At 44.3% G+C, this 11,627-nt stretch overlaps 1 protein-coding gene across 1 annotated transcript in view; it reads right to left on the bottom strand.

Annotated features, from left to right (window-relative positions):
• Window positions 1-10,898, bottom strand: part of LOC130513406 (uncharacterized) — a 328,720-nt gene extending 317,822 nt beyond the window's left edge. The window contains exons 1-2 of the mRNA XM_057012116.1: window positions 10,890-10,898; window positions 7,872-7,973 (exon numbers count right to left, since the gene is read on the bottom strand). Coding sequence (XP_056868096.1) covers window positions 7,872-7,972 — 101 coding nt within the window. The 5' untranslated portion in view covers window position 7,973; window positions 10,890-10,898. The remainder of the gene's footprint in view (window positions 1-7,871; window positions 7,974-10,889) is intronic.
• Between the last annotated feature and the right edge of the window lie 729 nt (window positions 10,899-11,627).

Here is an 11,627-nt window from a genome sequence, read left to right as displayed (position 1 = left end):
ATTAAATTTAACTGATATTCCGTTCTTGACATCTTAAATTTACACTATTCATGGGAGTTTTATTTGGTCATTTTGCTTCTTTTTATTTCCTATTTACCACATTTATTATTTGTTTTTATGAGATTGCAAAAATCCTATAACATTAACAGATTGACTAAAGTCAAATGACCTGCGGTTCCCACCGATAGCCGTCATTCTGATGGGTTTTTGCTGGCTGCAGCTGAAATATTCCAATGCTCCATGTCACAGATACAGTAAATACTAAACCCTAAAGATTCTGAAGGCATGATGTAAAATAGTAACGTATAATACGACATTTGAAGAGACAATTAAGAGAATGTTTTCATGCTTATAAGAGTGGTCAGGAGCCATTTAGAACTTTATAAAGATGCATTGTGTGATACCAGGAACTAATTTAACTTCAAGGCGAAGCTGCTTCTGCTTTGTCGACCATCGACTGATCTCCTGAAAGTCCACCAGCGCTTTTTAAAAACTGAATTTTTTCATCTATGGAGGGAGTAGACGGCAGATGTTTCCACAGATGTTCTTCACCAGTGGTCAGTGAGTGATGCAGCAGATGAGCGGGAGTTGACTGGCTTCAACCAGCTACTGACTCAATGTCTCCAGCCCATAGTGTGGATTCTCTACGAGATCAGACAGCAGCTTCAGCTCTGAATACTGCAGATTGTTGAACCTGAGGTCCAGTTCTCTGAGATGGGAGGGATTGGACCTCAGCGCCGAGGCCAGAGAGTCACAGCTGATCTCTGATAACCTGCAGCTCCTTAATCTAAATAAAGAAGGAAACTTTTATAAGGTTATAAGTGAAACCAGTATTAATCTGAAAGGTTAATCAAAGGCATGATCTGTAAATATTTAATTTAGTTACAGGTTAAAAAATGATAGTAATATGTAATTACCACAATTCCAACCTCTCAGGTTTGCACTGTTCCAAAGGAGAATATACTGTATATTGTTATGGCCCTCACTCTTCCCAGGTTCTCCCACCTCTTTCCCTCCCATCTCATCATGGAGATCCATCTCACCTGTGGCTCATCTTTAAAGGCACAACCTGTCTTAGATGACTTCCTGTCTCCCTCACCATCTCCCTCCTCGTTGGCTGGTGTCTACCAGGCAACCTCACGTAGTTTTGTCTAATTTTGGTTACCATCTGTCGGCTTTTTCATTGTCCTTAAATCAATTTATCATGAATAAGTGGTCGCCGTGTGGCCCTCCCTCCTGAAGGAACTGGGCACAACACACACACTCAGAAAGTGTGAGGACCCTCGGATGGAATAATGGACATTTTTGAGAATGGTGTTTACCTCAGAGTTTCCAGTCGGCAGTTTGGAAAGTGGAGAAAACCACAAGCAGCTTCACCCCTGAATCCTGCAGCTGGTTCTTACTCAGGTCCAGTTCTCTGAGATGGGAGGGATTGGACCTCAGCGCCGAGGCCAGAGAGCCACAGCTGATCTCTGATAAACTGCACTTAATCAATCTGAAAAATGCAGGTTAAGGTTATACGGTGCAGGTCTGCATGTTATCTGCGTCAGTACTAAACCTACGTTAGTTCTTAGTTGGGTCAGACCTGAATTCACGATATTACAAGGAATTTTTTTTAATGTGGTGCATCACAGCAGTATTGAGAACAGCCTCACTTCACCATCTTAGCAGCTGGTATATAGGTAGAAAAATGAAGACTGACCTGAGCCTCTCCAGTTTACAGTTTGGACTCTCCAGTCCAGAACAGAGCCGCTTCACTCCTGAATCCTGCAACGTGTTGGAGCTCAGGTCCAGAACCCTCAGATGGGAGAGGTTGGACTTCAGAGCTGAGGCCACAGAATCACAGCTGGTCTCGGATAAACTGCAGCCACTTAGACTAAAATAACAATTATTTTGAGAGAAGACAAATAAAAATCAACATGTACCAGAGCGAAACACAGCTTACAAGCAACAAACCTCTCGTCCTGCACCGGCTTATCTGCCGTATGTTCGTATTTTGGGGTCTTTTTGAGGTCGGTTGGACAAGATCTACACCGTATGTAAGTGTGTGCGGGTCAAAATACCTTCCAAGTTTGTGAAACCACATTTCTCAATAGCACTCAACTCTTGTCAGGAGTTGGGACAAAGCGACCCACTCCTGATAGCTTGTGGCGATGCTGCAGCGGCCCTGCAATCCCTACACTCTCTGGTGAAACCAAATCAAAGGTTTTAGACACTGCTGGATGCTGGAAGGGTGGCTATAGTCTGGACGCATAGTTCCCCTGACTGCACATTTCTCCAACAATGATTGGCAGCTGGTGTCACTTGTTCTCCAGATGAGAAAGGAAAGAGAGCCCCCCCACAGTGTGTTTGATTGCCCCACTGCAAGCTCAATGCTGCCAGAAAACATTGCAGGAGCATCAATTCCCCTCAGGGCATCAACAAGGACCTAGGAAAGGTGCAGCTGCGACCTACTAGAGACAAGCACACTGAGCTGAGATTCAAAGCCCTCTCCTCCCAAGAGAAGAGCTTGTTTGTTGGAGGCTCTTCTGGGCGATACCTGGTGCCACAGCTCCAGCTCAGCCCGTCTCTGGAGCTGAGGTGGAGCTTAGCAAGTTTCATGGTTCTCCACCACTTCTCCTCTCGCTGAGGACCTTCTCAGCTGGTGGTTTATGCTCCACCTTCCAAGTTGAGCAAGTGATACTTCTGCATTCCTGCCACCAGTGTCTCTGCAGAAAGAGTCTTCTCTACTGTTTTATATTAGATTGTATAAAATTAGGATTTTTGGTTGGTTGAGCTCTTAGATGTTGTTGACTAAGAGCAGGTTTTTTCTTTAATAACATAGAAAGATTCGAATAGAAGAGAAAATGTATTATTTTATGAGCTACTTCCACTACTATTATATACACATACTTCCATATTGTCTTAGATTGCAAGCTGCATTTATTGCATCATTCATAGAAAGTCATATTTGTGAGGAGAAAACTCAAATAAGGTATTTAATTTAACTTTAATGATCATTACAAAAGAAGGAAGCGATGAACAAACAGATTTATCTAAATATTCGTGAAAACTTATGCATGGAAACATTTTTAAAATGGTTGCATTGTGTAGAATCGGTGCAGAATCAACTTGTTGACTTCTGATTTGGACTCCAATGGAAGTGAGGTGCAACAATTGTGGATGCTGAAAGCTTCAGATCTTCATGAAGGTTTCTGTGGTTGGACTGACCTGCTGCCCCTTTAAGAGGGAGGCAGGTTTGGGCTTCTGGCTGGAATGAAGCCACCTAAGATGAGAATGACTGCAGGCTTTCGGTACCAAGGTTTAACAGGGTGCCACTTCACACTTGGGCTTTTCTCTTTTTTGGGATGGCTTTTCTCAGTAGAGAAGGGGCATGGCACACTGCAGCAACTTTCTTTTTGGGTTTTCTAGTTTTCCTTCTGATCTTTAAAAGACAGGAAGAACCATTTTTGATTTGTCTGAATGTTTGGGCGTTTTGTGGCCAGCCTAAAATAAAACAAGAAAATCTACAACTGATACTTCCTTTCTAGTCATTGATGACCATCCTCACATGGGACAGATTTCCACAACCAATTTAATACTGCAAATCTGTCCTGTGTGGTCTTTTTTTCTGAGAACTGTAACACTACGTTTATAACAAAGATCAAACATGTAAACATTTATTGTCTAACTAGCACCTGGGAAAGTACTGGATCATCTCTGACTGACCTGAGAGTCTCCAGCTTACAGAGAGGATCCTGCAGAAAACCACAGAGCTGCTTCACTGCTGGATCCTTCAGCTGGTTGTAGCTCAGCTCCAGAACCCTCAGATGGGAGGGATTGGACCTCAGCGCCGAGGCCAGAGAGTCACAGCTGATCTCTGATAACCTGCAGCCACTCAGTCTGGATAAGAAATCATGGCAAGAAATGATCTCTTATTGGAGGAAAAGTCATATTACACTTGCTCAAAATCATTATTTCATTTTATTTCATTATTTAATCAGGCCCTTGGAGTCAGGAGAGCTCTGGCCCCCCTGATAAACTGGGATATTACAGCAACACCATAGTTAAAAAGTATCGATAAAATTGACTTTCAATGGCTCATTTAAATTCATACTAAACTTCTCTTCTCCAAAAGTCAATGGAGTTTATCTTGAAGCCTTTATTGTTTAGTTGTTATGTCGAAGATAAAAGAAAGCTGACCTGAGAGTCTCCAGCTTACAGTTTAGACTCTCCAGTCCAGAACAGAGCAGCTTCATCCCAGAATCCTCTAGATTGTTGTAGCTCAGCTCCAGACCCTCAGATGGGAGGGATTGGACCTCAGCGCCGAGGCCAGAGAGTCACAGCTGATCTCTGATAAACTGCAGTGTGACAACCTGGAAAACCAATAAGTGGGGCAAATAAAAACACTTTCTAAATCTGAAAAGGAAGAGAAAAGCAGAAAATGTAAAGAAATTTAGAAAAGACCAACAGAGGCCTCCTGACCTGAGCGTCTCCAGTCTGCAGTTTGGATGCATCATTGCAGAAGACAGTAACTTTACGGCATCTGTCAGGTTTTTGTTCTTGCTTAAGCTCAGCTCCCGTAGATGAGAAGGGTTTGACGTCATTGCTGAGGCCACAACTTCCCAATGACTCTTTGAAAGAAAACTACCAGACAGTCTGTTGTGTATGAAACAAAAATAATGAGTCAAACTTTGGGATTTCTAATCAACTTATCTGAGAATCTACCTCAACACAAATGTAGCTCATTTCCTGGAAAAGCTAAATTCAACACCGTAGAGCAACAGTTTGAACAACCATCAGATCTGAAATGCAACTGAATTATTCTCAACATTTGTCTTATTTTAGAACAGCTCATAATTACTCAATATTTAAAATGATTATAGCAAATGGTTTAAAGAAACGTGCATCTTTTTATCTGTCTATCGGCTCTTTGGATATTTTGCATTTCATCCAATTTGTACGATCGTGCGTCAAGTCTTAATTCAGCGATCCGATCGATGACATCAGTGTCTCTGGTTGCATCGATTGCCCTCAGCTTCTGTTATATCTGCCTGTTTTCCTTCAAATCATTTTCACTGCACCTTTTGTTGCTAGTGATGAAGTTGCCACCTAACGGGTGTGGAAAGGGTCAAACAACTTTGTGGGTCACATAAAGGCTCCAAACGGAACCGCCACAAAGACCTAAAACACCCATTTAAACCAACGAGGCCGGCTGTTTTTACGTTAAACAAATGAAGCAAAATAGTCACGTGTCATTAGTTAAAATGTGTTTTTCTGTTGTTTGAATACGATGTATACAAACAAACAAAAGTTATTTAATGACATGACAGTAATTTCATGATAGTAAGTTAACTTGTGGCTCCTATTATTCCTGCCTTATGTTGGTTTGTCTGGATTGACCTTTGAACTTATATCCAGCCAGTGTTGAACATTTCTGAATGAACTGTTGTTGTTTTTTTTAAATTTATGGACCCTGAAATGGAAATAAAGAATTGAAGGAATGACCACTGGAGGGGGTATTGCTACCTGACATGATCGACTCGGTTGATTTAAACGCCGATGTCCGGCCCCAAAAATCTTTACTTACTCGACCTTCCTGCAGTTCCTCACAGCTGGAATCAGGCGACGTCGTCCCTCATCTGAGGTGTTGTACTGCTGCAGGTTCAGCTCATCCAGAACCTCCTCTGACATCTGCAGCAGGTAGGCCAGAGCTGAACAGTGGATCACTGACAGTCTCCTCTCTGATTTCTTCCCTGACTTCAGGATCTCTTGGATCTCCTGATGAACTGACTGATCCTTCATCTCCATCAGACAGTGGAAGATGTTGATGCTTCTGTCTGGGGAGATTTCATCACTGTTCACCTCCTTCAGGTTGTTGAGGACCTTCTGGATGGTTCTGGGCGGCTGTTCCTCTGATCCAACAGTCCACCCAAGATCCTCTGATTGGACTCCAGAGAGAGACCATGAAGGAAGCGAACAAACAAGTCCAGGTGGCCATTTTTCACTTTCAAGAGATTTCATTAGTGCTCTCCTGAGGAAGTCATCAACAGATGTGACTGGATCGTCATTTAGCAACCCAACAAACAGGAAAAAGGGTTTGGTTTCAAATATTTTAGGAAAGACTCCATAATCCTTTTATTGATGGTGTAACGGTGGAACATGTAGACGGCAGCCAGAAACTCCTGAATGCTCAGATGAACAAAGCAGTAGACTGATTTCTGGAAGATCACACTCTCTCTTTTGAAGATCTCTGTACAAACTCCTGAGTACACCGACACCTCGGAGACGTCCAGTCCACATTGCTCCAGGTCTTCTGAGTAGAACATGATGTTTCCTTTCTCCAGATGTTCAAACGCCAGCTGACCCAACTTCAGAAGGAGTTCTTCATCAGCCTTAGTCAGTTCCTCTGGTCTCTGCTTTCCTTTATACTTCTGCTTCTTCCTCTTTCTATCTGACCCATCAGGAAGTGTGAGTAGAGGTCAGTCAGGGTTTTGGGCAGCTCTCCTCTCTGGTCTCTGGTCATCATGTCCTCCAGAACGATAGCAGTGATCCAGCAGAAAACTGGGATCAGACACATGATGTGGAGGCTCCTGGAGGCCTTGATGTGTGAGATGATTCTCTTGGACAGATCTTCATCACTGAACCTCCTCCTGAAGTACTCCTCCTTCTGGGAGTCAGTGAAGCCTCGTACTTCTGTGATCCTGTCAACACACGAGGGAGGAATCTGATAGGCTGCTGCAGGTCTGGAGGTGATCCAGATGAGAGCTGAGGGAAGCAGGTTCCCCTGGATGAGGTTCACCAGGAGCAGTCAACTGACGATACTTGTGTGACATCAGAGATGACCTGATGGTTGTTGAAATCCAGTGAAAATCTGCTTTCATCCAGGCCATCAAAGATGAACAGAAGTTTCCAGACAGTCAGATCTTCTGCTCTGATCTTCTGTAATGTTGGATGGAAAACATGAAGCACTGAGAGAAGACTGTGCTGCTCATCTCTGATCAAGTTCAGCTCCCTCCATGAGAGCGGAAGCACCAGACTGATGTCTTGGTTCTCCGAACCTTCTGCCCAGTCCAGACTGAACTTCTGCACTGAGAAGGTTTTTCCAATGCCGGCGACACCGTTGGTCAGAACCACTCTGATGTGTCTCTGTTGCTCAGATAAGACTTTGAAGATGTCCTGGCACTTGATTGGAGTGTCCTGGATGTTCTTCTTGGAGGTTATCTCAAGCTGTCTCACCTCATGTTGTGTGTCCACCTCCTCACTTTGTCCCTCAGTGATGTAGAGCTCAGTGTAGATCTTGTTCAGCAGGGTTCCACTTCCTGCTTCATTAGTTCCTTCAGTCACATGTTCACATCTTCTCTTCAGACTGATCTTATGACCTTCTATCACCTCCTGCAGATCACTTCCTGAAAATAAGCAAACCAATGATTTCCATCTATAATAAATCATCAACACAACTACAAATTCATGACATCACAAGTTCAATTTTAATTTGAACAACTTTACTTTGTTTGGGCTTCATTTCAGCATCTCCAGATCTGCTTCCAGATTGTGAACAAGAGGACTCTCCTGGTGGAGCTGACTGGTCCCAGTTTGATAGGATGTGCTCCCCCCTCTCACTGTGAAACACATCTCTATTTGTCCTTTGATTTATAGGATGAAAGAACCTGATCAAGACTCAATATTGTTCCAGCATTTATGTCTGAATTCATCTTTCAGTTTAAACATGATTCTTGTTTCTAATCAACAATATTCACATTAAGTCTGTAACTATATGACTGTCTGAGGTTTAAGTGTTAAACATCTCCAATAATAAACTCACAACCTGCTGCTGTTAATGTGACTAACAGCTGTCACACAAACACATCATCACGCTTTAGTTTTCTTACATTTTGTCTGAACTTCTGAAGTTTATTGTATCATCTTTGGACCGGTCACTCTTCAGGGACACCCAGCTGGGCACTGTGGACTCTGCTCTGTCCTCGTCCATCCTGAGGAAACATCAGAAATATCATGAGACTGTGATGAAGGTAAATAATCTGTAGAGGTTGTAGTTAAATAATCCCAATTCACTGCATTTTTATCAAACAGGAACATTTCAGATCAGGGGGCCGTTCTTCCCAATCACACCTCTCCAGGTCTCACTGTTGCTGCCGACGTGAGCATTGAAGTTACCCAGGAGGACGAGGAGCCCCCAGGAGGAGCACTCTCCAGAACTCCCTCTAAGGACTCCAAAAAGGGTGGATACGCTGAACTGCTGTTTGGGTCATAGGATCCGTCCCCCCACCCGAAGGCGAAGGGAGGCTACCCTCTCATCCACCGGGGTAAACTCCAATATCCAGGCACTGAGCCGGGGAGCAACCAGAATTGCCACCCCTGCCCGTCGCCTCTCACCATCGGCAACTCCAGGGTGGTAGAGAATCCAACCCCTCTCTAGAAGACTGGTTCCAGAGCCCTTGCTGTGCGTCGAGGTGAGGCCCGACTATATCTAGTCGGAACTTCTCAACCTCGCGCACCAGCTCAGGCTCCTTTCCACCAGAGAGGTGACATTCCATGTCCCTAGCCCAGTTTATGCAGCCGGGGATCAGACCGCCAAGGTCCCTGCCTTCGCCGCTACCCACAACAATGCACCCGACCCCCCCCGGGCCCCTCCTGCAGGTGGTGAGCCCACGGGAAGGGGGTCCCATGTTGCCTCTTCGGGCTGTGCCCAGCCGGACTCCATGGGCAGAGGTCCGGCCACCAGGCGCTTACCAACGTGTCCCGGCCCCAGGCCTGGCTCCAGGAGGGGCCCCGGTGACCCGCATCCGGGCAAGGGAAACTTGGCACCAATGTTGTTCAGCATCATTAGGGGGTCCTGGGCTACGCTTTGTCTGGTCCCTCACCTAGGACCTGTTTGCCATGGGTGGCCCTACCAGGGGCATATAGCCCCAGACAACGGAGCTCCTAGGATCATTGGGACAGGCAAACCCCTCCACCACGATAAGGTGGTAGCCCAGGAGGGTATTGGACTTCTGTGCTTGTCTCAGATTGTCCATAACAAACATCTTGTTCAGGCATAAGGCGTCCCATGTGCACTTGGCACCAGGACGCCTTAGGCCGCAGATCAATGATCGACTTTGTGGTCGCGTCATCGGATTTGCGGCCGCATGTTCTGGACACTCGGGTGAAGAGGGGGGCGGAGCTGTCAACTGATCACCACCTGGTGGTGAGTTGGCTCCGATGGTGGGGAAGGATGCCGGATAGACCCGCAGACCCAAACGTATTGTGAGGGTCTGCTGGGAACGCCTGGCGGAATCTCCTGTCAGAAGGAGCTTCAACTCACACCTCCGGGAGAGCTTTGACCATGTCCCGGGGGAGGCGGGGGACATCCGTATCTAAATGGAGAGCTGGAGCACTCTGCAATGATGGATATTGTTGGGAAACTTTAAAATATATGCCTAGGAATTTTTGTGAGATGATGTTAACCCATGTAGGAGAAATGACCAGTTAAAAACAGAAGCAATTTTCAGTTTTAAAAGATTTACCACACTAAAATTAACATGGGAGTTAATGGGAGCGAACGCCTGACATGTTGGTGCACCGTTTCATTTTAAGGACCTGATGAATTTCATTTTTTACGATAGTAGAGGCTAATACCTACAAAATGATGTTTTGTATGGTTGTGAAATGTTCTAAGGCAGAGTTATGTGGTTCAGAAAACCTTACTTTAAAGGTGAGATTTGAGGTCCGATACCGAACTTTAAAGGGTGTCACACAAACACGTCATCACACTTTAGTTTTCTTACATTTTGTCTGAACTTCTGAAGTCTATCATTCATGTTTGGACCGGTCACTCTTCAGGGACACCCAGCTGGGCACTGTGGACTCTGCTCTGTCCTCGTCCATCCTGAGGAAACATCAGAAATAGTGATGAGACTGTGATGAAGGTAAATAATCTGTAGAGGTTGTAGTTAAATAATCCCAATTCACTGCATTTTTATCAAACAGGAACATTTCTAATACTTCTGGATAACAACTGAATTAATAAATCAATGATGTATATGTATAATTTTCACGTTTTCAGAGTTTAAGCTGCTGCTTTTTAACTGTTCCCTGCAGTGAGAAAAGAACTGGCACCTTTTCCAGCCCCTTATCCTGCAGCACTGAATGTGCTCTAAAGTTCTTTCCAGAGCAAACGTCTCTGCACTTGCAGCAACATGTTGTAGTCATGTATCCATGAGGAGAACCGGATACAGGAAACGCCCCGACTTTGATCCCAAAACCCAACTGGTGGCCAGAAATAACACCCACTCCTGCATTTCTTTCACTGTGGTTCCACAACATAGAACAATATACCACTGTGAGAAAACGTGCAACATGAAACCAAAAATCCTGTTGGTGTCCTGTGATCCGTGTGGATTTATTTAGTTATTTATTTTTTAAACTTCATTGTCTTAATTGGTCCGGCTGAGAGATGTTACTTTCAAACACGATTAGATGTTGTTTGACAGGTAATACCAAAATATCCAGCTGTAACCTGGACTGTTGAACAACTGTAATAACTCTCAGAGCTTTTGACCCAAAATGTCGCTCTTCTTCCTGCTTCGTCTGAACAGAATACTTTCACTTTAAAACCTAATCAACAGCTTTATGGCGTATATATTACTACCATTAAAGCATTCTGGGAGGGTTTAAAGTTCTTTTAGAATCAGTAGCAAAGAGCAGAAAATAAACTAAACTTCACTTAGAAGACTATTCAACTATAACTAAAGCCAGACTATAGAAAGTTAAATAAGACCTATTAATTTATAATGTATAATGATGTTTTGTGCTAAAACTAAATATAACGTCTAGTTGATTCAAATCTTGATTTTATCTCCAAACACAACTGTCAATTCTTTTCAATAATGCTCTTCGTTTACACTCACCTTGTCGGTCTTCAGTCTTCCTGCTTAGTCTGAAAGGATACTTTGAAAAACTGGTTCGTTGGGTTTCCCAGTTACTGCAGGGGACGTGGAGGAGCCGCTCATCAGCCGCAGCTGGCCCCGCAGACACACGCACCTGCGGTCTCTCTTCAATCTCCCGTTAGATTTAAGGACAGAACTCCCGTCTGCCAGCGACGGAGTGTTTTCGTCCTCATCGCCAAACCCTGACTTCTGTGGCTTGACTATTTTTGAGAGTTTTCCTAGCGGACTTGTTGTGGACTCAGTCGAGGTCTCTCCGCCTCTGTGAACGCGGACCGAACTGTTCTTGTTCACTTTAAATAAAGACGCTTTTTCGGACACCATTCTCCACCATTATTCAACCTGGTTAAATAAATAAGATTTATGATGCGTCACAGATTTGAAAGACTTGTAAAAGCAGCATATTCTGCAGCCCTGGGTCCAGGAGGAGCAGCAGAGGTCAGAATGTGTCGGAGCGCGTTTAAACTAGTGTCTGCAGTTCCACGAGTGTCCACCGAGTGGCGGTAAAGCACCACATGATATTTCTCCTTTTTGGAACTTCTTCAGCTGCGTTGAGCTTTAAATCTTCACCTGTCGCTCCCTTTAGCTCTAAACTTTGCGGTTCTGTGTGTAGTTTGTTGGTTTAAATATTTTTGATGAATTCTGATGGATTTGACTGAAACTGTCAATGACCAATAGAAAGTGGTCGTCCATTTTTCACTG

This window comes from Takifugu flavidus, chromosome 17 (assembly GCF_003711565.1).
Source record: "Takifugu flavidus isolate HTHZ2018 chromosome 17, ASM371156v2, whole genome shotgun sequence".
Classification (NCBI taxonomy): Eukaryota; Metazoa; Chordata; class Actinopteri; order Tetraodontiformes; family Tetraodontidae; genus Takifugu; species Takifugu flavidus.
Note: the sequence above shows the minus strand (reverse complement) of the source record. Positions and strands in the feature narration are given on the sequence as shown.